At 36.9% G+C, this 26814-nt stretch overlaps 1 protein-coding gene across 1 annotated transcript in view; it reads right to left on the bottom strand.

The window, feature by feature from the left end:
• LOC145673315 (sodium channel protein Nach-like) overlaps positions 1–26814 on the bottom strand; it is a 195985-nt gene that overhangs the window by 93348 nt on the left and 75823 nt on the right. Inside the window, exon 2 of the mRNA XM_081742910.1 lies at positions 12300–12504. Within this exon, the coding sequence (XP_081599036.1) occupies positions 12300–12504 (205 nt within the window). The remainder of the gene's footprint in view (positions 1–12299; positions 12505–26814) is intronic.

The raw sequence follows: 26814 nt of genomic DNA, 5'->3' as shown, positions 1-26814 counted from the left end.
GTTACTTGTCATATTAAATACCACACACAGGGTAGTATTTAATATGAAGGTAAATTCTACTCACTATATATACGTTTTAGATCGCATATACGGCAATATGACCTTGCTTTGTATGACAACGAGACCGCAGAAGTCTACACCACTAAGACAAGGCAAATAGTCACAGTGCCAAAACAACGCTGGTCTATATATACTTTGTACACAGAGAAAAATCCGTTCTTCGGACAGCGGTATATTGTAGAAATATACGGTATCCTCTTGCTTACTATAGAAATTAGTACGGAGCATACGTTGTCCGTATGCTACATAGGCACTGCCCTTAGATGTTACATCATGCCGTTGCAGGATGTTTGACATCTAACAGTTTTCCGTATATCACATGCATATACTGTACTTATGTTACCTTCGTCAGCTATATGTTATATACGTCCATTTGTATGTGAGATCCTGACCGCCTACATTGTTTCATACGGAAATTACGTATAGATGGAACACTTGTATAGAAAATATTATAAAACATGCGTTTTCAGTTATACATCTGCTGTACGTTAAGTCCAAAAACTACAGGAATTACGCATGTAACTTATCCTTTTAAGTACGCCACCTACATTTTTTCTCAGTATATGGAATAGGAAACAGGTATAAAAAAGTATATTCCATTTATTCCTGCATATTTCTGTTCAGTCGACAGATGCATCACCCATAGATTTTTGTGTCTTTTGTCTTTTAAAACGGAGCATCACAAAATGTCGAGTCGCAGCACTTGAAGGCCCCTGAAAAGTATGCAAGAACAAGTTAGCTAAACTGGATCAGGCTACGCTAGATAGGAGTTACCTAGAATGAAAACTTCGATGTCGTTCAATTGTTCATGGCCAGGCCATTATATTGAACATGAGGCATGGAAAAGTGGTTTTACAGCTTAGAACAGGTAATGCAATTCACTACAATAAAGATGAAACGACCCTCTTATTACTAATATTGTACAATACTGTACAATAACAAAGCGAAAACAAAAAGAGTCAATATTTTTTGCTTTAAATTTACTCAAAATAGGACCTCTTTGACAATATTACACACAGTTTGCATGAAGTTTCATGTTATTTATAACACTGGAAAAATCTTTAAAAGGGTTCTTTAAACAATCCTTTATGGCTTTCAGGATCTCATAAATACGCTATTGGAAATGCATATGAGAACACGCAGTATAGGAATTCACGGATTTGACCCAAAGTTGTTAGCAGGAAGATGATGCGATGTAGCGTTCTGAACATGGCTCCGGTGGGACATGCTAAATGTGTTATACAGGGTGTTCAAAAATGATGCACATTTTAATAGCATGCTTAACCAGACTCAAGTGATTACACAAGTAGCTATTTAGGCAGATAGTTGATTTTACAATGTTGAATGTCTGCTTGAAGATGATAACTCACTAGTTGTAGATCTTGGTTCAGATACACAATGATCGCCTCGCTATTGGTCAGTCATCGTCTCATCATATTCCACACGTGCTAGATAGGGCTAGATCTGGAGGTCTAACAAGCCAGGGTAGAAGATATATTACAAACTTACTACGCTGGGTTGCTCTGGTGGTATGGGTACACCAGTTACCTATTGAAAAATGGATTTCTGTAAAGTTCCAGATTAAGGTTGGAAGTCAGAATTGGCGTAAAGAATCCACGATGTGATGTAAGTTGTACTCCCCTGAGTGAAGATCTGAGACATAGGGAATGTGTATTAACAATTAAATACATAAATATTTATATAATTATATATTATGCTATAATTATATACGGTACATTGAATATTATAACAATATTAACACTTATATTGCGGACCTTTAAGTAATTTTGTACACCATCCCATTAACAAAATAAAAAAAAAAATTCTTGGACCAATTTTAGGGTCAGAGAAGAAGACATGTCGGGTAAAGAGGATGTCTGGCGTCCCTAAATCAGTGGGAAGAATGCTAAACTTTGTGACCTTTCTTCTTTTGTTACAAACTAACAAATTGCTTTTGCGAAATAAACCGGGGTATTTTCACCCAACAGCATGAAGTCACGAGCAACAAGTGAGGAACTAAACGAATGTGTGGAATTAGATTGTTCAACACACTTTTACAAACTTTATATTGATTGTACAATTATCTTGCAAGAACTTTGGCAGACCTAGTGTTATAAACAAAGAAGAAAAATAAGAGACGATAAACATAATCTTGATTCACGATTTATGGAATCTCAGATTGAAGAGTTTGGGGCAAAAACCCGTCAAGTCCAACAAGTGAAAGTGTAAAGGAGATAGCTTCAGAAGGGTTTCTCGTCATCCGATATTCTTCAAACTTGACACATATATACTAGACCGAAAATAAATCGACATGAATTTTATTTGTTCCTTTCGGAAAATAGGTTAAGGGGGCAAAGGGTCCATTTAAAAAAAAAAGAGCCCCCTTGATTAAAAGGGCCACCTTAAAGGAACGAAACTCTGCCGATGCAAAGATGACTTCAAAGGAGAAAATACGTGTTTCTTCGTTTCTACGAGAAAATTGTTGCAGGGGGTAATGGCCTAATTCGAAATGACAAATTTGCCCGAGATTAGTGCAGGCGTCAACAAAGTGTGACCCCGGATCATTTATTCGGAAACTGTTTGGTAGATATACAAATCGGCGATCACAGATCCCATTATGTTTGTGCGCACACGTTTTGAAATAATATTTTTGGTCCCAGACGGGGTCCAATGCAAAATTTGCAAATGACAAGTATGGTCGAGTAGCATATCGAATGAAAGCTGTTGTTAAATAGAAGATGGAATAAGTCTCGTCTCTCTGCGATTACCCTGTGCAAAATGGCGGCGGGTCAAAATGGAAATACAATCTGCATTGAAAATCTACGCCCACCTTTATAAATGTGAAACGGGGAGACAGATATGAAACAGGAAAACACACAGGAAAAAAAAATATATGTCCTAGAGTCTTAGACTAGTCCTACTCATAATTTTCAAACAACAAGAGGGGTCAAATCGTGTATCGTTTGGGAGTTGTTATAAAGTGAAAGAAGCTGGAGGAAGAAGTCTCGACTGTCTACTCTTATGCAATAGATTTGAACTGAGTTTATTTTCAGCTTAACGTTCCTTTCAGCAGCGGGGCTACATGAGACGTGGAATCCGAACTTACTGATTAATGTGGAATCCGAACCACATAAGCTCCCGCCGAGAATCGAACCCGGGTTTCCCACACGAAAGGCGCGTACGCTAACCGCTTAGCCACGACGGAGCTCTGTCTGTGCAATAGAATGACGGGTCGACATATAAAAACAAGTTGATCGAAAAGTCTATGGCCACTCCTATAGATCTGAAACGTTGATACAGACGTCAAAACAGGAGAGGATGAATTTGATCATTTCAAAAAGAGACGATCTAAAACCACTTAACATTTGTTTATGTATGTACGAGAAGGGATGAACGCCTTTTTTGAATGAAAAAATCTCTAAATTACTAGTCATGCAATATGTATCAAAGAGAAGGTAAAACTACATAAAATATTCGCAAAACATAAATACGTCAATACTATGCAACTGGTGTCTAGGGAACATTAGATTAAGGTAGCGTAAACCTTCCAGCAACTAAAAAAAAATGGATGCCATATTTGATAAAGCTCGGCGCTTGAGAAATAATATTAAGCCTTATGCAGAATCGTGTTGGCGTATCATTAACGTCATACTAAAGGCCTGCCAAAGGCCTCCCTACTGCAGGAAACAAATGTTAGTCGAACCCTTTAGTATGGCACTAATCATGCTTCAGAACGACTCTGCATAAGGCCCAACGTGTCTAAGTAAAGATGACCGGAAATGAGGGAAAATGGAGGTTTGGTGTTTCTGCGGGAAAACATGAGACGTTTTGTGTCATGTGGGGACGAAATGAAATCAATATTGAATACAGTAAAATTGTTTGGAGAATAAACCGGTGTTATTCAAAAAGTGAAATCTGGGAATAGACAGGAGACACAAACAACGTCTCATGGAAATACAAATATGTATGAATACCAACGTGGCTTTGTCACATAACTGTACGTTGATTACAGAGACCTTTGATGTAGTCATGACCTTTGCTGCTAATATTGTTATGCCCACAAAACAGGTGTGAATATAGGGGACTGGAATGTTTCCCGAATGTTTTAAATGAGGAATGTTTTTATCATCAATATCGTAGAATTGATTTATTAGTGTTCTTTTGCACGTCACTTAGTTTCGAAAAGCATTTCCTTTTACATTTGCAGTCTGGTCCAATAGTTTTCTTCGGAACATATTTGACTTTCCAATTTACTTGTTCTTCTTCTCTCGCTTTCCTGGACTTTATTCCTCGCTTGCTAGTATCTCACTTGTTTTTTTTTTTTTTTTTTTTTTTTTTTTTACCTTTTCTATTATTCGAGTTGTTGGTTATCTTAATTGACTTGGTAGTTTCGCTGCAATCGTTCGATGTGCTTGGTTTCTCATTTTTCTCTTCCGAACTTGAGCCAGAAACACTCTGTATAAGCATACATACCTAACATCTTACGTTCATTTCCCGTTCAACACATTTCATCTGATAAATCGCATTGTACTCACTCCAGCTAATTTCTGGGCTACAAATGTGACGTGTTTGCCATCTAGCAGCCCCATGGTTCAATTACGTTCCGACTATTGTGTGTTTTTGCTACAAATTAGTGGAACAGTGGAATTCTTTCAGGTTGTCTTTGCATTGACAGAGCGTCGTTTGTTCATTCCCTGGCGTTTTTGAACTCTAGTTTTACCTTCTCCCTCTAACCTTTTTTTCCGCAGAACACAAACACATGTGCTTCATCTTCCTTATTTAACAACTTTTAAACGTTGTGCTACTTCATCCCTCTTGCCATTTGCAAAGGACCCCGCACAATACTTATGGAAATTTGGTTTCGATGGAATTGTTTGTAACCGTGATATGTTGTTGAAATTATGATCCTGAGAAAAAGTCTCAATGGGCACAACTACAAATCACCGACAGTTTGGCCACTACAGGGTCACTTTTTTTTTTTTCAAAGCAGCTGAAGATATTGTGAATTTCGGTGGAAAAGACTCTAAACCGTGATGTGTAGTAGATATTTTGATTCTGAGGTAAACTCGCAATGGACACAAGCACCAATCACTGATCGTTTGGCCACTACAGGGCCTCTTTTTAAAAACAGCCTAGTATAACGATATTTTGAATTTCGGTGAAAATGAATGAAACTATAATATGTTGTAGATGTTGTGATCCTGAGAAAAAGTGTTAAGTTCTGGCTACCGAACAACTGTAGGTCAATTGGTACAGCATTTGTTTATTCGGGAGGTTCGGCCCGGGTCGATCATCCGTCTGTGGTTTTCCGGGGTTTGCCTTTGTCCCTCTCATTGGGACTTTTTTCCTCAGGATCAAAATATTTACAACATATCACGATGTAAATCTATTCCTTCGAAATCAAGAATATCATTATCAACGGCTGTTTTCGAAAACGGTCAGTGGACAAACGGTCAGTGATTGGTGGTTGTGTCTAATGAGGCTTTTTCCTCACCGAAATCCATCGTACCATTATTTTCCACTGTTTTTAAAAAAAATGGCCCTGTAGTGGTCAAACGGTCGATAATTGGTGGGTGTGCCAATTGAGACTTTTTCTCAGGATCACAGTATCTAGAACATATCACGGTTTCAAGAAGTTTCACCAAAATCCAATTTCTATAAGGATTGTGCGGGATCCTTTTGCGCCGGACCCCGTCTGGGACCCTGGGGCCAAAAATATTATTTCGAAGCGTGTGCCCACAAACATAATGAGGTTAATGGGATCCGTGGTCACTGATTTGTCCATCTACCAAATGGTTTTCGAAAAAAATGATCCGGAATCACACTTTGTTGACGCCTGCACTAATCTTGGGAAATCTGTCATTTCGAAGGGGCAATTGCCCCTTGTAACCTTTTTCTGGCAGAAACGACAAAACCCGTATTTCCTACTTTGAAGTCATCTTTGCATCGGCAGAGTTTTGTTTCTATAATGTGGCTCTTTTAATCAAGGAAGCCCTTTTATGAAAAGGGGTCCTTTGCCACCTTTAACCTATTTTCCGAAAGAAATAAAAAATACGTGTCGATTTATTTGCGGTTTAGTATATATGTGCCAAGTTTGAAGAAAATCGGATGACGAGAAACCCTTGTGAAGCTATCTCCTTTACACTTTAACTTTTTGGACTTGACGGGTTTTCGCCCCAAAGTCTTCAATTTACGAACAATTTATGAAAAAAAAGGGGAGAGTACATAATATTTTCAGAAGACAAATGTAAGAACAGTGAAAATTTGGTCTAGCTCGAAAACAATGTAGACTTAATATTATTTTAGTGACACTTGTCAAATATAATTCACGCACAAACAAAAACAACTTTTCCCCTTGTAAGTCAAGACCTAAAGTTGTCATTATTCAAGGAAACAACTGGTGAAACTTCTTATTACTCCTGAAGACAATGTCAAATGACTATTCCTTTGTAACGATAACAACATTTGACTGATTGACAGTCTAACTATGGCTCTGTCTAGAATACCCTTTTATCAGTTTCACTGCAGATAAGAAAAGTTGGTCTAGTGTGTAATTCTACATATTTTGCCGTGCCTCTCCAAGTAAGTCTCGGTTCAGACGTGCAGAAAAGTCTGTTGCGGGCCCGCAACGCGCGAGCCGGAAATACATTGGTTCTTATCACTCATGCCACACGTGCAGACTTTCCCGCACGACTCTGCTGCGGGCCCGCAGCGGGCGAAAATTGAGTTGCGGGGACTGCTGGCTCGCAGCGAGTCCGCACAGGTGTTGCGGGTCGGAAAACCATTGCTGGCAATGAGGCAAGCCACACGTGCAGACTTTCCCGCGCCCGCAGAAATGGAAAGCGAAGAACTGAATGAAGAACTATTCATTAACGAAATACAAAAGTATCACGAGATATGAAATTTAAAGTGTGAAATGTATAGAGATAGAAATAATAATAATAATAATAATAATAATAATAATAATAATAATAATAATAATAATAATAATAATAATAATAATAATAATAAAAACGAGATGCATGGAATAAGGTGTGTGAAACCTTATGTGAGAAATTTAATGTAAAAACAGAAGAAGAAAAAAACAGCATTGGTATGTATGTATTATTTTTACTTTTCAATGTAAAAATCTAATATTCATGTAGTATTTACACTTGATTTTCGTCGAGCGTCCCTTTCCAGCAGCGAGGCTATGAATACTTTTTTGTGATAACAATAAACAAATACGCTTGGAGAACAAGCCTTTATTGTTAATACAGTTTCTTTGATAAGATTTCTTGCAACTCACTCCGGAATGAACCGACTGTTTATAACGTACGTTGCATTATACTTTAGGTCAAGGTCACGTATTATATAGCCTCTGTGCTCAAAAAGGACGCTGAAGTCCAAAACAACCATCAACATAATAGCAGAACAGAAAACAAAGAAAAAACATCGTTTTTCGGCTGACGATTGTTGTTTTTATTTGTTAATGTACTATTTTTTTTTTTAATAAAGTTAACACGAAAATTGTTGAACATCAGGGCACTCATGTGGTTAAAAAATAAAAAAGCATGCTCAATATGTAACAGAAATATTTGTGTTTCTCGTACAATTCATAATATTGTGCACGTTGTTACTATTCTAGAGATAACAACTGAATGTTTTCTTACATAAGGTCAACCTAAACAAAGTTATCTTGCCATATTACTCTACCTCTGTCGCTTACAAAATAATCAACCCATCTGTTTCTGCTTCCGTTTGCTGCATTGCCTCCTTGTCGTGTGCTACACGTATTGGGGATTTCCTCAAAACCTTCTATCGTTAAATGTCACAATTATAAAAATGTTTCCTTTTTCTCGCCTTAGACATGGATTATTCGGAAACACTAAATCCATTATTTTTATTTAAGAGTTTACATTAAGAATTTCACATCTCCAATCTAAGCGAGTCCTCATATTGAACGTTTTCTCAATACATAACGGGAAATGTCAGTACCATAGGAATGAAATGAAATCCTTGAGTTTTACGTCGCACGCTTATACCGGGTAGGCTAAAGGAAATGATGATGATAAATTAATGAAATGGTGCAATGAATAAAGTGGAAGGAAACGGGAGAACCCCGAGAAAACTCACGTACAATGGTGCTTCTCGCACCACAAAGCCCACTTGACGCAAGCTGGGATCGAACCAGAGGTGGACACTCTATCACTGAGCCACCGGACCCCACTACTATAGAAATCCCCCATCTCCCCTTCAAGAGAAAATTTTCAAAGACACTGAAACCTGTGCTCCATTATTTTTATTATGAGTTTACATGGCGAATTTTATATCTCTAATTGAAACGAATTCTCACATTCGGTAATTTTTGAATAAATAAAGGGAAATTTTACTATTATTGAAACGCCTCCTCTTGAGCGGGATATTCGGGAAGTCTAAAAAAATGTCTAATTTTGAATTTAAAGCCACCAACTATGTCAAAAAATCGAAATTAGTCACGCAATTGTTAAACTATGCCAGTGGCCGCTAATAACATTTGAAAATGTCAATGAATAGGTCTCCGAATGTTTAACTTTCTGTGGTCTTACAAATGATAATTAGTTAACATAATTAACTTACCTTAATGTAACAGCCAGAGCTTCTCCGTGGCTAAGCGGTTAGCGTACACGCCTTTGGCGTGGGAGGCGCGGGTTCAATTTCCGTCGGGACCTCATATGGTTCGGATTCCACGTTAATCAGTAGGACCACGTCTCATATAGCCTCGCTGCTGAACAGAATATTAAACTCAAAATCAACTCATTAATGTAACAGCCAACATTTCAATTGGTGGTATCGCTAGTCTCATGAAAGCATCTTCTGCTTTAATTTTATCACTTATTTTCTATAAGAGTTCATCACATGAAGTGATGCTCATGTGAAAATAATTAAAGAACTTTTCTTCGTCATTGCGCAAGTCGATAAACATGGAAGAAAATTCACCTTTAAGCAGTCGTGAGCTTTCGTACGGACGGACCCAGTATCGTCTCTGTTTCTTCCTTAGGATTTTAGTGGCTAAGTGTACGAGAACAGCACGTTTTCTTCTTTCAATTTTTATCTTTATTTACCTGCAGCTGAAAATAAAATGAGCTCTTTTCTATGTCTATGTGAAGTGGTTGGGCTGAGACGCCCGCACGAGTCTGCTGCGGGCCCGCAACAGACTCGCAGCAGACTCGTGCGGGCGTCTCAGCCCAACCACTTCACATAGACATAGAAAAGAGCTCATTTTATTTTCAGCTGCAGGTAAATAAAGATAAAAATTGAAAGAAGAAAACGTGCTGTTCTCGTATGCTTAGCCAGTAAAATCCTAAGGAAGAAACAGAGACGATACTGGGTTCATCCGTACGTAAGCTCACGACTGCTTAAAGGTGAATTTTCTTCCATGTTTATTGATTTGCGCAATGTCGAAGAAAAGACCTTTAATTATTTTTGCATGAGCATCACTTCATTTGATGAACTCTTATCGAAAATAAGTGATAAAATTAAAGCAGAAGATACTTTCATGAGACTTGCGATACCACCAATTGAAATGTTGGCTGTTACATTAATGAGTTGATTTTGAGTTTAACGTCCCGTTCAGCAGCGAGGCTATATGAGACGTGGACCTACTGATTAACGTGGAATCTGAACCACATGAGCTCCCGACGAGAATCGATTTACTATTCACATTTTTAATATTTTACAGGCTTTTCCTATATAGCATAAACGTGCATAACCAGGTAAGTAGGTCAATTTCGCAGTGCATAAGCAGGCAACTGAATAAAACAGTGCAAAATCACACTTCATTGTTGTATATTCTGGATGAGATTTTGCCATATAACACATCCTAATGACATACCTATATCGTCAAAAAATTGAGTTGATTTGGCTATATTCATACTCACAGGAACCAGTAGAACTTTCAAACTTCTCTCCTGTAAAATTAACAATTCCTGACTTGACCGGTTATTCACTAAGATGAGCCAATTAGAAGTTTCTTGGTGTTTCGTAGAAATATTTATTAATTACTAATTGAATTTTCTAAAAAAAATATCTCTAATTTACCTTTTCCAGTGGAAACTTAGTCAAGTTGCTTTTATATTCTATATATATAATATAGGCTACTTACATACAAAATTTCCCCTACACATGTGTAATTCCTTAAAACTACGTCATGAAATTAAATGAAATTTATGAGTTTTACGTCCCACGGTTATTCCGGTTAGGCTAAAGGAGACGGTGATGATGAGAGATGAATGAAATGGTGGAATGAAGAAAGTGGGAGGAAACGGGAGAACCCCGAGAAAACTCACGCACACGGTGTTTGTCCACCACAAAGTTCACTTGGCGGGAGCAGAAAACTACGTCATACCTATGGTAAGATATAAGAGCATTTCTACAAAAATTTGTCCTATCTATACAGGGTTTTCATAAAGTCTGGACGGATTTAATTTGCTTATAATTTTCATAAAAATGCTCATAATGAAATCAAATAAAGTGCAAACGGTAGCGGAAGGATTAAATTTTTACTTGGCAACACTGTTAGATAAGCGGCAACTCTGAACACATTGAGAGAGGGAGAGGGAGGGCAAGGGTCAGTTTCTTACCAAATTCCATCCATTGTTGTTTTCATTGTTGTTTCAATGTTGACGGTTAAAGTAAGTTGTAAGCTGTATTGGTGTGTGTGTGTCTTTTAAAGAAATAAATAAATGAAAAACTCCTCTGAGAAGACTATTTTTTTTACCGCATCAAAGATGGCGTCGATGAAAGAGAAAGCGCAATGTGTTCTGTGGTACGCAGAGCTAAAATCACCAATTCTGATGTGTCGAAAGTTCACCAAAGATTTCAAAAAGCCGGCACCGACTGAGAGTGTAATCCGAAAGTGCCATGCTAAGCTGTTGCTCGAAGTGGGAGGTCGCCAACATCGCCTACAACAGTGAGCAGGGTAAGGGAAAGCATCATCAACAGCCCACAGAAGTCGCGAATGTGTGGACGTAAATGGCGCCCAGTTGGAGGTGTGGCGGTGAATGAACTGAGCTGGTGCAGATTACAGGTAAAAATTTAATCCTTCCGCTACTGTTTTCACCTTATTTGATTTCAATATGAGCATTTTTATGTAAATTATAAGCGAATTAAATCCGTCAAGACTATGAAAACCCTGTATTAGAAAATTGAAAGTGACTATGTTTGTGACTTAGCACAGCTTGAACCACTCGACCAAGCTAGATCAAATTTTCAACATGAATGAGTTTCGTGTCTGGGAGTGCTTTTGTCACATCACTTTGACGGTACAACGTAAGGAAGGGGGAGGAGGGGGAGATATATAAAAATGAAAGTGACTGTCTTTGTGACCTTATAACTCTTGAACCTCCAGACCCATTTCGATCAAATTTTCAACATAGATGAAATTCGGACCTGGGATTGCAGAGACGAACATTTATACTTCGGATGCCGTTTAAATTCATGAAACTTAAAACAAAACTAGCATATTTCACGGGTACCAAACACACCAGATAAGGAGTTATGCATTTAAAATTCTTACTTTAACCCAGCAAAACGGGTAATTGATGCTAATACTGAAGAATTTCGAAAATCCGTTGAATAGCGAAAAATATTTTTTCCCATCTGTTGAGATGTTGAATTTTATAAAATCTCATCTTACTCATCAGTCTATGGTGTAAGACCAACATTTGCATGAAGCTTTTAGCGTCTACGCCTAACAGAGCTATAATGAAAGGGTTCAATCTCCTTCCCGCTTCCCTACGTTTCGTAAACCTCTGTCCTGGATGAAGAACAATGTTTGCTATTCTCAACGGTTTTGGAAATCTGGTAAACGAGTATGAAAAAGGGTTTTAGCTTCTCTTTACACCCTTAGGGGTATAATTTCGCAAAAACTTCATCTTATTCACAATCTAGTGATAAAAAAGAACAAATGTACAAAATTTTAAATTTTTATGCCCAATAATTTCAGAGATCCGGTCATGAGTAAATCGGTGAATGAGTTTGTGAGTTTATTCTTTTATATAAACATACAAACAGTACATAATTCACACTTCAATGCTTGGATTCAAACTTTTTCTTAATTTATTTTTAAAATATATCAAGGTTATATTAAGAATATTTTCCACTGAGGCGGAAATGAATCAACCTTCAATAAAAGGGCAGTTACGGCATTGCCTTATTTTGACCTTTTTGGTTGAAGTCCGAATTAAAAGAAGCACCACCCGCTACTGGATATCACGTACCTGTGTAATGGTGCCAGACCCTCTGCTGTTATGTAGCGAAACCCATGCAATGTTGTGTATCTGAAGTATGTCTTCAATAAAGTCCAGCAATCCGAGCTACTCTTTATTTCAAGCGAATCCTGTCGCCATTCTGCCACTCGGTGTCTTGGAGGAGGAACTGCACGAACCTTTCTTGGAGTGTGGAGTTTTATGGGATGACGCGGGCCTGAAAAAGAGAGTAAACAATATCAGATAGATTTTCTTTAATCACTTTAAAACAGATATGTCATTCAATGTTTTAGAAATGCATCTTTTCCCACCACATTTAGAATCAAGTGTCTTTTGGTTATTTGCAAAACCTCTAGAACACTCTTTGAGCACCGTCGAATTCACTTTTCCCTTGGAGATAATTATGGAAATACAAGAGGGCGTTACGAAAAATCAGGGGATGTTAATACAGTATTATTGTTATACAGGACCCTGTGAAAAGGTGTATTAATTTTTCATTTTCCCAGGAAGGCGGATAATAATTGGTTCAAAAATTATCAAGAGGAACTAAGATAGTTCAGTGGTGAAGTGCTCACCTCTGTTGTAAGGGGTCCACGATTCGATCCCACGTCAAATGAGCTTGTGGTGGGGTTGATTGTGTCCGTGGTTTTCCTCGGATTTTCCCACTTTCTCCCACATTTTCATTTCACCAATGCTTTCATAGTTATTCCCTTTCATTTATCATCCGTTTCTTGTAATGAAATGAAATGAAATGAAAATGTCTTTATTGAAGCGGACAAGGTTCAGCCATGGCTGCTCTACCACCTAACCCTTGTCAAAAGAATACAATATTAAATATTACACATCAAAAGGAACGAAAAAGAAAATAAAAATAAAAAATACAAGTAAAAGAATAAATTAGAAAATAAACGTCACATATGCAATAAAAAAGTATCGATATTGTTGGATTTAGCTAAGTTGTTACATAAAACTGTACATGTCGTAAGTGCCAGAGGTCAGTTGCTGGGATTTCATCAAATGTGATTTTAATGAATTTCGAAATGAATTAAATGACTCGATTTCCGTGAGAGTTTTTGGTATCGCATTCCGTACTCTCGGACCTGCTCTAGAAAATGGTCCTTGCACTATCTTCAGTTTAAGTCTTTGTACATTGAATTTCTCACTGTTACGCGTAACGTGAGAGTGAATTTGTGACCGCTTTGTAAATTTACAATATAATTATTGTGGGGATTGAGTTTTAAGGATTTTATATATCAGACAACTATAGCGCAGGTATCTTCTTCTTGACACTGTTAAAATATCGTTTCTATTTAGCACTGGTAGAATATGTTCCGATTTCTTTAAGTTAAAGGCAAACCTAATACATGAGTTCTGTATTTTATGTATAGTTTTAGAATTGTAAACGGAGAGAGATGGTCCATATACAGTGTCACAGTAGTCTAATAACGGTAAAACAAGAACTTGTATGAGATATAATTTCATAGACTGAGATAGAAAGTCTATAGCTTTGTAAAGTCAACGTAATAAAATAATAGCTTTATTACACTGAGTAGATATATGATTATTATAATTTAGTTCCTTATCCAATATGAATCCTAAGCTTTTCACATGGGTAAAGTAAGAAATATAAGTGTCCATAATTTTAATTTTTAGATCCGCTGTCTTGATTTTACTCAACTGTTGTGAGGTTACTATAATCGTAAATGTACACTTACTGGGGTTGATGACAAGACTGTTATTGGTACACCATTCAGGTATAGAGGTCAAATCTCTATTAAGAAGTTCTACAGTTTGTTCAATATTATGTGGTGATGACATGATGCTAAGTTGTGAGTCATCATCGTAGCAATGCACAGTAGAGTATTTAATGGAATCTATGAGGTCAGCAATGTAAATACAAAATAAAAGGGGACCCAAGATTGATCCTTGAAGTACTCCTTTGTTTATAACAAGTGACGAAAATAAGGGATTTTGAGCTGTCCTAAATATAGAACTGCTTCCTGCCTAGTAAGTAGCTTTCAATCTAGTTTATAACGGTATCACAGAATTTATAATATTTAGTTTAGCCAACAACAGGTTATGATTAACTAGATCGAAGGCCGTGGTTAGATCTAAGAGGACTATGATTGCAACTTGAGAGTTATCAACTGCATTTATTATCCCATCTGTTACCTCGAGTATCGCACTGACAGTACTATAATGCTTACGAAAACCGGATTGAATAATAGGAATAATATTATTATGGTTTACATAGTCGTATAATTACTGGTTTACTAATTTCTCTACAACCTTTCGCATTACTGGTAAGACACTAATTTGACGTAGCTCGTTTAAGGAAGTTACGCGGGATTTCTTTGCTAGCGGCACCACTTTTACTGTTTTCCAGGCAGTAGGAAAGCAGCTGTTAACTAGTGAATAATTAATTATTTTTGTTAGAGGTGATAGTATGAATGGCAACACTAATTTGATCGTTTTAGTGCTTATTGCATCAAGGCCATCTGAGTTAGATTTTATGCTGTGTACCGCCTTTCTCGCATCGGATTCATTTACTGGGTTGAATAGAAATGTTATCTGCAACTGTGGATGTTTTTTGGAGAGAAATTTCTCAGTTTGATTGTCAACTCTCTCAGTATTAATAGGTTGCAAACCAGGAAGGCTGACGAAATGATCATTAATAATATCTGGATCATTGTTTTCACTGGAAGGTGCCACATCATTGTTCCTGTTACAAAGACCTAGCTCTTGTATTACTTTCCATTTGTCTTTAACTGCAGTGCAGTTTTTAATACGATAAGAGAAGTAAGCAATTTTTCCTTGTCGAACCACTGACGTTGCAAAGTTCCTAAGCCTTTTAAACTCTTTCCAATCTTGTTGGGTTCTGGTACGCTTGAACTTGAGATGTGGTCTATCACAGCATTTTTTATTAATAGCTTGCTATTACTTGAGAGATATGGGAGTTTAGTTTTAGAAAGCTTGATATTTTTAATAGGAGCATGCACATCAAATATGTTAATGAGCCCTGCACAAAGGAAACCTTACCGTCTATTGTTTCAAATGACTCAATGTTTTTCCAGTGTATGTATTGAGCATCGCTAAAGAAAAGATTTTCATCAAAACCACCATAATCTCGACAGCTAAGAATTTCAGGTTTCGGGGTAGGCGGTTTATTAATATCAAGAACCATGTATATAACACAATGATCAGAATTTCCAATAGGGGGACTAACACCATACAACGCCAGTCTCTCTCTGTTATCAGTAACAATAACATCTAACAAAGATTCACTTGTTTCAGCTATCCTAGTAGGCTCATTAATTATTTGAATAAGATTTAATCTATTTAATATTGAGTTTAAATAAATCGTTTCAAGTTTGTTTATGCAAGTTTGGTCACAGTTCAGGTAGCCAATTAAGTACAGAGAATCGACGTGTGGATAGAGCTCGATGACAATATCTTCAACGATTGATAGTGAAGTATACGATATATTGGGTGGTCTGTATAATGCAGCAAAACCTATTGAATAAGAGTTTATTTTTACAGTAAAGTTTTTACAATACAGTACAGTTAAGAAAATCTATGTTTGGTCTCTCTAATCCGCCACCAGAGCTGGATGCAAGAGTCTTAAGTTCTAGGTTTTTAAGATAATATACTACTATCCCCCTCCCCTGCCCGTGTCTTGTCGTAAAACGGAATACCCTTGTACATCAATTTGTTCCGTATTAACAGATTTATCTAAGCATGATTCAGTTACAATAAATGCAGCACATTCATTCGTAACGATAAGAGATCTTACTTCATCAATTTTCGGAAGAAGTGAGCGAATATTAGCATGCATAACAGTAAATTTTCTTTTGGCATTTGTAGTCTAAAAGGCATGAAAGTGAAATGTTTAAAACGAAATTTCATTTAATTTTCATTTTAAAAATTATCGAGGATGCTATTTTGCCAGCTTTTCAGTACTAAGAACACGATATTTCACTCTATGCTTGTAGAAACGAACGAGTGAAACAGATGTCCAATAGACGACGGACTATTCTGCCTAATGTAGGACATACGAATTCTGTATGTTCTGCATACAATTTTAGAATAAGTAAAATATTAACATAAAACTTAGGCCCAATTCTATTAAAATAATTTAAATTTATAGTACCGTTCATTAATGGTACTCAGAAAAATCGTTCTCCGGACAGCAGTATATTATACAAATATACGGAATCCATATGTTAACTAGGAAATCTGTAAAGTGCATACGTTATCCATATGCTACATACGTACTTCCCCTTTTCCCACTTAGATGTTACCACATGCCGCTGCAGAATGTCTGACATATAACATCTTCTGTATATTACATACGTTTACGTACGTTACACACGTCAGCTATGTGTTATATACGCTACATACGTGTTATATACGTTACATACGTTTACGTACGTTCATATATATATGTGTGAGATCCTGGCCGCCTATATATAGTTCTTTCCTTCGTACGAAAAATATATTTATTCGGAACACTTATACGAAAGTACGTATAAGACATACTTTTTCAGTTATACGTTTGCTGCAGGATGTTACATAGGGTTGTACGTAACAACCTACGTCTTTACGTACGTTGTCTAAGTCCAAGAACTACAGGAAATATGCATGTAACCTACGTTTTTACGTACGTTGTTGTCTAAGTCCAAAAACTACAGGAAATATGCATGTAACCTATGTTTTTACGTACGTTGTTGTCTAAGTCCAAAAACTACAGGAAATATGCATGTAACCTACATTTTTATGTACGTTGTTGTCTAAGTCCAAAAACTACAGGAAATATGCATGTAACCTACATTTTTACGTACGTTGTTGTCTAAGTCCAAAAACTACAGGAAATATGCATGTAACCTACGTTTTTACGTACGTTGTTGTCTAAGTCCAAAAACTGCAGGAAATATGCATGTAACCTACGTTTTTATGTACGTTGTTGTCTAAGTCCAAAAACTGCAGGAAATATGCATGTAACCTACGTTTTTACGTACGTTGTTGTCTAAGTCCAAAAACTGCAGGAAATATGCATGTAACCTACATTTTTACGTACGTTGTTGTCTAAGTCCAAAAACTGCAGGAAATATGCATGTAACCTACATTTTTATGTACGTTGTTGTCTAAGTCCAAAAACTGCAGGAAATATGCATGTAACCTACGTTTTTATGTACGTTGTTGTCTAAGTCCAAAAACTGCAGGAAATATGCATGTAACCTACGTTTTTATGTACGTTGTTGTCTAAGTCCAAAAACTGCAGGAAATATGCATGTAACCCGCGTTTTTATGTACGTTGTTGTCTAAGTCCAAAAACTGCAGGAAATATGCTTGTAACCTACGTTTCTACGTACGTTGTCTAAATCCAAAAACTGCAAGAAATATCCATATAACCTGCGTTTTTATGTACGTTGTCTAAGTCCAAAAACTGCAAGAAATATGCATGTAACTTTCATTTTACGTACGTTGTCTAAGTCCAAAAACTACAGGAAATATGCATGTAACCTACATTTTTACGTACGTTGTCTAAGTCCAAAAACTGCAGGTAATATGCATGTAACCTACATTTTTACGTACGTTGTCTAAGTCCAGAAACTGCAGGTAATATGCATGTAACCTACATTTTTACGTACGTTGTCTAAGTCCAAAAACTGCAGGAAATATGCATGTAACCTACATTTTTAAGTACGTTGTCTAAGTCCAAAAACTGCAGGAAATATGCATGTAATCTACATTTTTACGTACGTTGTCTAAGTCCAAAAACTGCAGGAAATATGCATGTAACCTACGTTTTTACGTACGTTGTCTGTCCAAAAAATTGCAGGAAATATGCATGTAATCTACATTTTTACGTACGTTGTCTAAGTCCAAAAACTGCAGGTAATATGCATGTAACCTATGTTTTTACGTACGTTGTCTAAGTCCAAAAACTGCAGGAAATATGCATGTAACCTACATTTTTAAGTACGTTGTCTAAGTACAAAAACTGCAGGAAATATGCATGTAATCTACATTTTTACGTACGTTGCTTATGTCCAAAATCTGCAGGAAATATGCATGTAACCTACGTTTTTACGTACGTTGTCTGTCCAAAAAATTGCAGGAAATATGAATGTAACCTACGTTTTTACGTACGTCACATACATTTTTTATCAGTGTGGGACTAAGACTAAAGAGTCAAAACTATACTTTTAAAAACTTGATAGATCAGTGCTTAGCCCTTTTCCTGATGCAATGTCCCTCCACTTACGGAAGCAGATGATATCAGATTTTAGAACGAATATATTATTTACTTTTCCCCTAATTTTATTACCAGTATTTTTTTTAAAAAACTAGGCCGGATACTTGAGTTTTTTTGTATTTACAAATACAGAGCCCTTATTGAGGAACAGATAAGTGAATTTATTTTATTTGCACTTATTTTTTTTATAGAAACCAAAAGGACACTTATTGAAAGAGCTCAATGTTGTTTAGACAAGTAGAATTCTCAGCTTTTGTGTGGAAGACTTGGGTCATATTTCAAGTGCAACCTTATATGGTTTGGATTCTAAGTAAACCTGTTGGCTCATGTCTCAAGGTAGCCTTGTTGTTGACACGGAAACACTAGATTTTAAAGAAAACCAACAATTGTAGAAATACACTTCCATGTACTTAACGAAGTTTGAAATTGAAACAAAGGAATCCTAATGAACTATTGTAATTTATTCCTATTTAATTCTTCCACTTACCTGTTTTCCGCAATTTTCAAGACGATTTGTTGATTACTGAAACGAGGCAACGAACTCGTACCATTCGGCACGACATAACCCTCGTGAAAAGTTTTCAATTTTATTAGAACATGTTGTATATTGTTTCTGAGTCTCAAGAATTATTTCCATTTTTTGGTGATATAAAAATGGTTATTAAAATAACAGGAACACCTAAAAAGGTGCAACTTACCAGATCAATATGGCGTTGGACCACTTATCTCCTTCATAACAGCTATGAAGCAATATGAAACGGAGTTACAGAGGTCGTGAATGGTAGCAATTTTGAATATTATATTATTCTGCGTGCAATGTATTAGTTCCGTGAGAGATGGGTCAGGAATCTACACCGGATTCATGTCTCCGAAACGGACTGCAAATGCAGAATAATGTTCAGATCTGGGGTTGGGTAGGCTGAGAGGTGTCCAACTTCATCCCAATGTTCTTCAAGTCAATGCCTAGATAGTCTATATATACCCACAAATGCTTAATTCCTCAATCAACTGTTGTAAGTAGGTGTAAATGTAGTGTTGTATTAGCTCATAACTTTCAGCAATTTCAGTATCTCAGACGTCAAGGAATTGCAGTCGAATTATAGTTCGAAAGTCCATCGAAACTAAGCGTGTTCATTTCTAAGGTGGAGAGACCAGTGACGTTCCAAGGGTGTAGATCTTTGAGTAATATTTGAATCTAAATTTTGTTATCTCTAATTTGACGCTGTCATTGTAACCTACGTATTATCCATGTTAAGATGACTTGTCATACAAAATTGGTGTGTTTGACTTTTTGAAATCTCTGGGAATGGTACTTGATTCTCTTGTGCATTGTGATTCCATATATTAATATAGGATACACTTTTAATCAAGTCACACGCTAAGACATCTAAATGTTTTGAACTCGTTCTTAGATTTACGGTAGATAATTTGTTCATTTACTTTTATTTTCAGATATCTTTTTATTATCCGTTTTGCACATGCTTCAAATCTAGTTTTCCTAATTTACTTTTATTTGCTATATAGAGTCCAGTGATTACTTCTACATAACCATCTGTTTTCGTCTTTCACTTAATTTTCCTTTGAAAAAGCAACAAGGTCACTATGTATTGTACAAGCTTTACCGAACCTATCCAATCTAGATCAAACTTACCATTTGATATTCTATAGGTAACCAAGAAAGTTCTGTCTTTTTTTTTTGGTTTGTGTTCAATTGGCTCTCACACTGTGATTTGAATGCGAATGGGGATAAGGCGAAGGCCAGTTGTTGCTGTGAGTATATCCAATATACTATCTGGTTGTGGAAGTTCAGTTACACCTTGAAATTGCCTAAGGACAGAGTGAAAATGGGACCTCCACACAGCGTCATAAGGACGTGTATGCTATTCGAGTTCAAACTGGGGTCAAACGTCGCTGCAGCGGGGCGGAAGATATGTCAGGCCTTTAGTGAGGGTGTTGTGACTACGGGGACAGTGCAGCGGTGGGTTAACAAGTTTAAGGACCGTGACAAAACACTTGAAGACGCACCATGTACAGGAAGACCAACGCATGAACCTAGGTACAAAATGAAGACATCAATTAGGCATCAATTGAGGCCAGACATGTGAGGAATTGTGACTACAATTCAGTGTGAGTGTAGAAACCATTCGGTAGCACCTCCATCAACATGGGAAGCACTACAATTTGGGTCGATGGGTCCCACATGATATGACTCCGGGCCAAAAGGCAACGCGAGCGGACACCTGTCTTTCTTTGCTGTCTCGTCTGCGGAAGGAGCCATTTCTGGACAGGGTGTTGACATTTGATGAGAAGTGGGTCCTGTACGAAGCTCCACGGCGCCGTCATCATTGGTTAGCATCCCATGAACCGGTTCCAAAACAGCCGAAACCAGCACTGCACCAGAAGGTTCTCCTGTGTGTTCGGTGGACTCCTCGCGGCATCGTGCATGAGGAACTGCTGCCAGCTAGCTAGAGCATCAATGCAACTGTGTACTGTCAGTAGTTGAGCCGTGTTCAAGAAAAACTCACAACTCTGAAGCCAGGATCGAAGCCAGTTATGAATTGCAAAGGTGTCCACCTGTTGTAGGACAACGCTAAGCCCCACGTGGCTAGGATGACCCAGGACACCATTCTACGCCTTGGATGGGAAACACTATTGCATCCGGCATACATTGCACCGTCCGATTATCACCGGTTCCATTCTTTGGACAATCACATTATAGGATGGCAGTTCAAATCCCTAGGTAGAGGAGCAAAATGCAATTGATAAATTCTTTGCTTAACGGCCCACCAAGTTCTAGCGCGATGGAATCCATGGCCTTCCAGAATGTTGTCAGGAGGTCGTCAATGCTGATGGGGGCTATTTTTGAACTTCCAGGTACGTCTTAGGTGACATATCGATGTTCGAAGGTGGTGGCTGAAAAAGCGACAGAACTTTCTTGGTTACCTTTATATATAAGTTTGTGAAATAGTATTGTGTGCGAACTTTCGCATTCTAAGTTATATCTAAAATAAAAATGGAATGAAAGACGATTTAACACGAGTATGCGAATATTTTAGTAGTCTACATGATAAAAGTGTTTTCTGTCGATTTGCTTTCATCATTAAGTTTGAAACATGATCAATATTGCAAAAGATCGGTTCACAGATTGATTTGTGAGTTGTAAATTTATCCAATGTGGAGAAGTAATTGGGAGGTAACTTTAATTAAAAAACATGACTGAACTCCGACCTAAAATTTCACAATAACTTCCTATTACTAAAATGAGTGTTTACTTGTAGTTGAGAACAGGTGATCTAGCCGGCAAAGTTCTCAGAAGTATAGTGGGATGCCAGGCCCATAGCCAAAACACTAAGACAGGGAGGGAGGAGGGAAGAGTGCTACTTATAAATACTATTAGTTATTAATATGTATTAGTTGTAAGAATGCAGCAGAGTTGCCAATTTAGCCATTTTATAGCTAAATCTAGTCATTTACATACGTTTAACAAATAAAAATGAAATTTAGGTGTTAGCTACATTTTTTTTTTTACAGTTAAGTGCTTTTACCTGTATTTTCATGTTTTAAATTGTTTTACATATTGCTTTACAATATTATTCATATTGTTTAAATACAATACGTGTTTTACAATACAAACTCTTTCCTTAATTTTTATTGTTACTTGCTTTTACCAGTATTTTCATATTTTAAATTGTTTTATTTATTATCTTTTGGCCAATTCTGCTATAAAAGTTGCCAATTTCTAGCCATTTGTGCTTAGATGTAGTTGACTACACTTTCTAATGAAATCTTTAAAATTACAAATAAAATCATAATGAAATATGATTTGTTATTTTGATAATTTCTCTAATTGTAATAGTACTTACATTACCACACCACAATCTGTCCTACATATCTTGTTTATTATTATCACTTACTAGCATAGTCTCATCAAACTGGGGTTCTGGAAACTCCACTTTTCTGTAGCTAATTTCAATGCCTCATGACTTTACAAACGAGAGTTTTAAGTCTGTGTTCGGCGTGGACGGTGTATTTTCAGTGTTATTCTAGATCAGCGTTTCCCAACCTTTTTCAACTTGCGGCACACTACGAGTGTAACTTGAATTCTCGCGGCACACTCATAGATATTATTATTTGTTAATATGAAATACCGTGCTATTTTTTTTTTTCTGATTACTGATCTTCTCACAGAGAAGAAAGTTCGATCACTGGTTTTCCCCCGTGGTTAATAATTATGCTTACTTTTCATTCTAATTTAAAAATAGAAAACAATTCAATGAAATATTGAATTCAAGTTTGCAAAACTACGCTTTGTTTTTCGAAAACTTTATCCAATCTTTCACTAAGAAGATAGATCACTAAATAACGAACGGACAAACAAAGCTCTTTTACTTTTAAAACACAAATGTAGGTAATTTGTATGCATGTTGGTTTTGTCGAAAGTATTGAATGATATTTTAAAATTTCAAGTTATGAAATAGTCTGCAACAATAAAGGAGCAACAATGGTCATAACAATGATAACAAATACTTTTTTCAACATTAAAAATGTACACAAGAGTAACACGGTATGAAACTTAAAATTGTAATTCATAGTAGGTGAAATACAAATATTCATTTTTCCTTATGTCTTGCAATTTGATTGCTATAGAATGAATAATTTTGTTTCGATTTCCCCGCGGCACACCAGCGGCCCATTCACGGCACCGGCACACCGGTTCGGAAACGCTGTTCTAGATCAATATTGCCAGATATTTGAAGCAAAATAACCACAAAAATTGTGACGAAAGAAGAAATTCAAGGATATGTAGCAACTTCTCAATGATGAAAGCAAAGTGTAAAAGTTTACGCATGAAGGTTTTTATTTATTTATTTATTTATTTATTTATTTGAGAACTCCACAAAAAGTACTATAACATGTTTCAGGTATACAGTAAAACTAGGAAATATTTTGCTTGTTATTGTTAAAATCGTGTTAGATATACTTTCAAAAATGTTTTGTCATTTTCAGCTAGATTTTATAAATCATTTAGTTGTTTCCTAATTGGTAACACTGATATTCTCAAAGAGGATGGAAGTTGTAGAGTGACGGATATTAAACATTACTATTCCAATTATAAATTGATAACTTGTTATACAGTCAAAACAGTTTCATGAAAACTGTATTATTCTAAGTAAAATTAAATGTTGGTCTTGTCGCAAAACAAAAACCTCTTTCTCTTGCATTGCTTCCTTTGAATTTGAATGGAGTTAACTTTAGTTTGTGTACTATATGATGGTTATTAATATATTCTTTCTAAAAAATAACGAGTCAGAAGTCGGAAGAAAAATAAAGAGAAATATTTGTTAGCTAAACAGAAGCAGTATTTTTGGATATGACGTTTAGACTAAAATTTTAATGATAAAAAGAATCTTTTATTTTGTTTCTGTTGTCCGGAAGCACTGACATTGTAGCTGTTGAAGTGAATACGTCAATCCACTGTTAAAAATACTTATGCATAAATGAGAAAATGTTATTGGTCTGACTCCAACTAAATAAAGCTCAAACATAAGAAGATATAAAGATGCTTATCAATTTAATAGAAACTAGCAAACCTGCACGTCCTGCACAAGCGCAAGACACTATTGTTGTCTGAATGATTGAATATGATACAAAATTAAAAATAGTTGTGGCTAGCAAACTAGTTTTAGTAACAGGTTAATAATATCTTTAATTAAGAATTTCTCGATTATTACTCGAATATAAGACGTCCTCGAATCTTAGACGCACCCCGATTTCGCTGGGTTAAATTGAGGAAAAATAGTAATATGTTTCGTTTGTACTATTACTAATGCACTCTTTGATATTGGTCATTTTCGTTGATATATATGTTGCGGGGCACGGCATGATAAAAATTATCCCTGGCCCGAATATTATGTATGTTGAAAATTTGATTGAGATCGGTTGGGTGGTTCAAGAGTTAAGTTCTATTTATTTTTATATATTAATCTCTCCTTTCCCTTCCCCTTCCCCTCCCCTAGGTTCTACCGTCAAAGCGAAAATATTAAAAAATAACTTTCCAGGTTCGAACGTCATCTATGTTGAAAATTTGATCGAGATCGGTCAGGTGGTTCAAGAGTTATTAAGTTTTATTTACTTTTATATATATATATATATATATATATATATATATATATATATATATATATATATATTTGGTCTAGGAATTAATTCGTGCGGGTGGACAAGAGATGGCGCAACGAACGGAGCGTCCCACAGTTCCGTGTATCCACACATGTGTTGCAAACCCCTGTCATCGCGTATCGTTCGTAGTATAGGGCAGTGGATTAAAGCGTCATCAACACCAGCTTGTAGTTAAGTGAACATGGCGCAATTTGTGCCTGATAAAGTGTTTTTGCGGGGTGTCCTGCTGCATTACTTTAACATGCAGAAAAGTGCGACTGAAAGTCATCGTATTTTGGTGGAAGTGTATGGTGACCATGCTCTAGCTGAGCGAACGTGTCAGAAGTGGTTTGCACGGTTTAGAAGTGGTGATTTCGGCTTGGCAGACCAAGAGCAAGCTGGACAGCCAAAAAAATTTCAAGACGAAGAATTGACAGCATTGCTCGAGCAGGATTCGTGTCAAACGCAGGAACAACTTGCAGCAGCATTAGGCGTTGATCAAACAACAGTCTCCAAACGCTTGAAAGCCATGGGAATGATTCAAAAGATGTCACATTGGGTTCCACATGAATTGAAAGACAGAGACGTTGAAAGACGAAAAACCATTTGCGAATTGCTGCTTCAACGACAGAGCAGAAAGGGGTTTCTGCATCGAATTATTACGGGTGATGAGAAGTGGATCCATTACGAGAACCCTAAACGAAAAAAGGCCTGGGTGAAACCAGGTGAACCAGGTCCATCACAACCAAAACGAGATATTCACTGTGCAAAGGTTATGCTGTGCATATGGTGGGATATGAAAGGTGTGGTGTACTATGAGCTGCTGCAACCGGGTGAAACTATGAATGGAGAACGTTATCGACGACAATTAATGCGTTTGAAGCAAGCTCTGGCCAGAACACGACCAGAATGGGAGAACAGACATGATAAACTTATTGTTCAACATGATAACGCTCGCCCACATGTCGCAAAACCGGTCAAAACCTATTTAGAAAATGTCGGATGGGAAGTTTTACCCTACCCGCCGTATTCACCAGACGTTGCTCCTTCGGACTACTACTTGTTCGATTGCATGAACAACGATTTGATTGGACAGCGGTTTACTTCTTCAGAAGATATCGAAACATGGGTCTCTGACTGGATCGCTTCCAAGGATGAGGACTTCTTTCGCCACGGAATCCGTACATTGCCTGACAGATGGGCGAAAATGGTGGCTAGCGATGGACAATATTTTTCTTAAGGTATTTATGTATTTTGTGTTTGTACTACAGCTTCAATGTGTGCGTACCAACCGCACGAATTAATTCCTAGACCAAATATATATATATCTTTCCCCTCCCTTCCTCCTACCGTAAGTTCCACCGTCAAAGGGATATGATAAAAACCACCCTAGGTGCAAACCTCCTCTATATTTATTATTTCATTAAAATCGGTTCGGTGGTTTAAGCGTGATGAAGTAACAAAGACAGTCATTTTTATTTTTATTTATTTTTTATATATGTCACCCCTTCCCCTCCCCTACATTGTACCGTCAAAGTAAAATGACGAAAACATCCCAGGTCCAAACCTTATCTAGGCTGAAGGTTTCATCGAGATCGGTCGGATAGTTCAAGAGTTACTAAGTTTTATTCATTTTCATATATATATCTATCCTCCTTCCCCTCCTCTAAGCTCTACCGTCAAAGTGCATAGCTAAAAACATTCCCACGCCAGAACTGCATCTACGTCAAAAATTTGATCGAGATCGGTCGGGTGATTCAAGAGATTAAGAGCCACAAACATAGTCACTTTCAATTTGAATCTGAAGTTTTTTGTTCACAACACCACTATTAATATGTAAGTGGCTTAAAACAGTGCAACTTACCAGGTCAATATAGCACTGAATCAGCTTTCATCCTCAGAACAGCTATGCTGCGACGTGGAATAGAGTTATAGAGGTCGTGAACGCTTGCAAGTGGAATATCTTACCATCCCGTGTGCAATATATCACTAAATTCCGTGAGAGAGGATGGATCTTGAAATCTGCGCTGCATTCATTTTTTCAAAACGAAGCATAGTCGTTCAATTATGTTTAGGTCCTGGTATTGGTTTAGCAAGGGAAGGTATTCA

This window comes from Thermobia domestica, chromosome 16, assembly GCF_964235325.1.
Source record: "Thermobia domestica chromosome 16, izTheDome1.hap1.1, whole genome shotgun sequence".
NCBI classification, from domain to species: Eukaryota; Metazoa; Arthropoda; class Insecta; order Zygentoma; family Lepismatidae; genus Thermobia; species Thermobia domestica.
The sequence above is the reverse complement of the archived record's forward strand: the minus strand, read 5'-3'. Positions and strand labels throughout refer to the sequence as shown.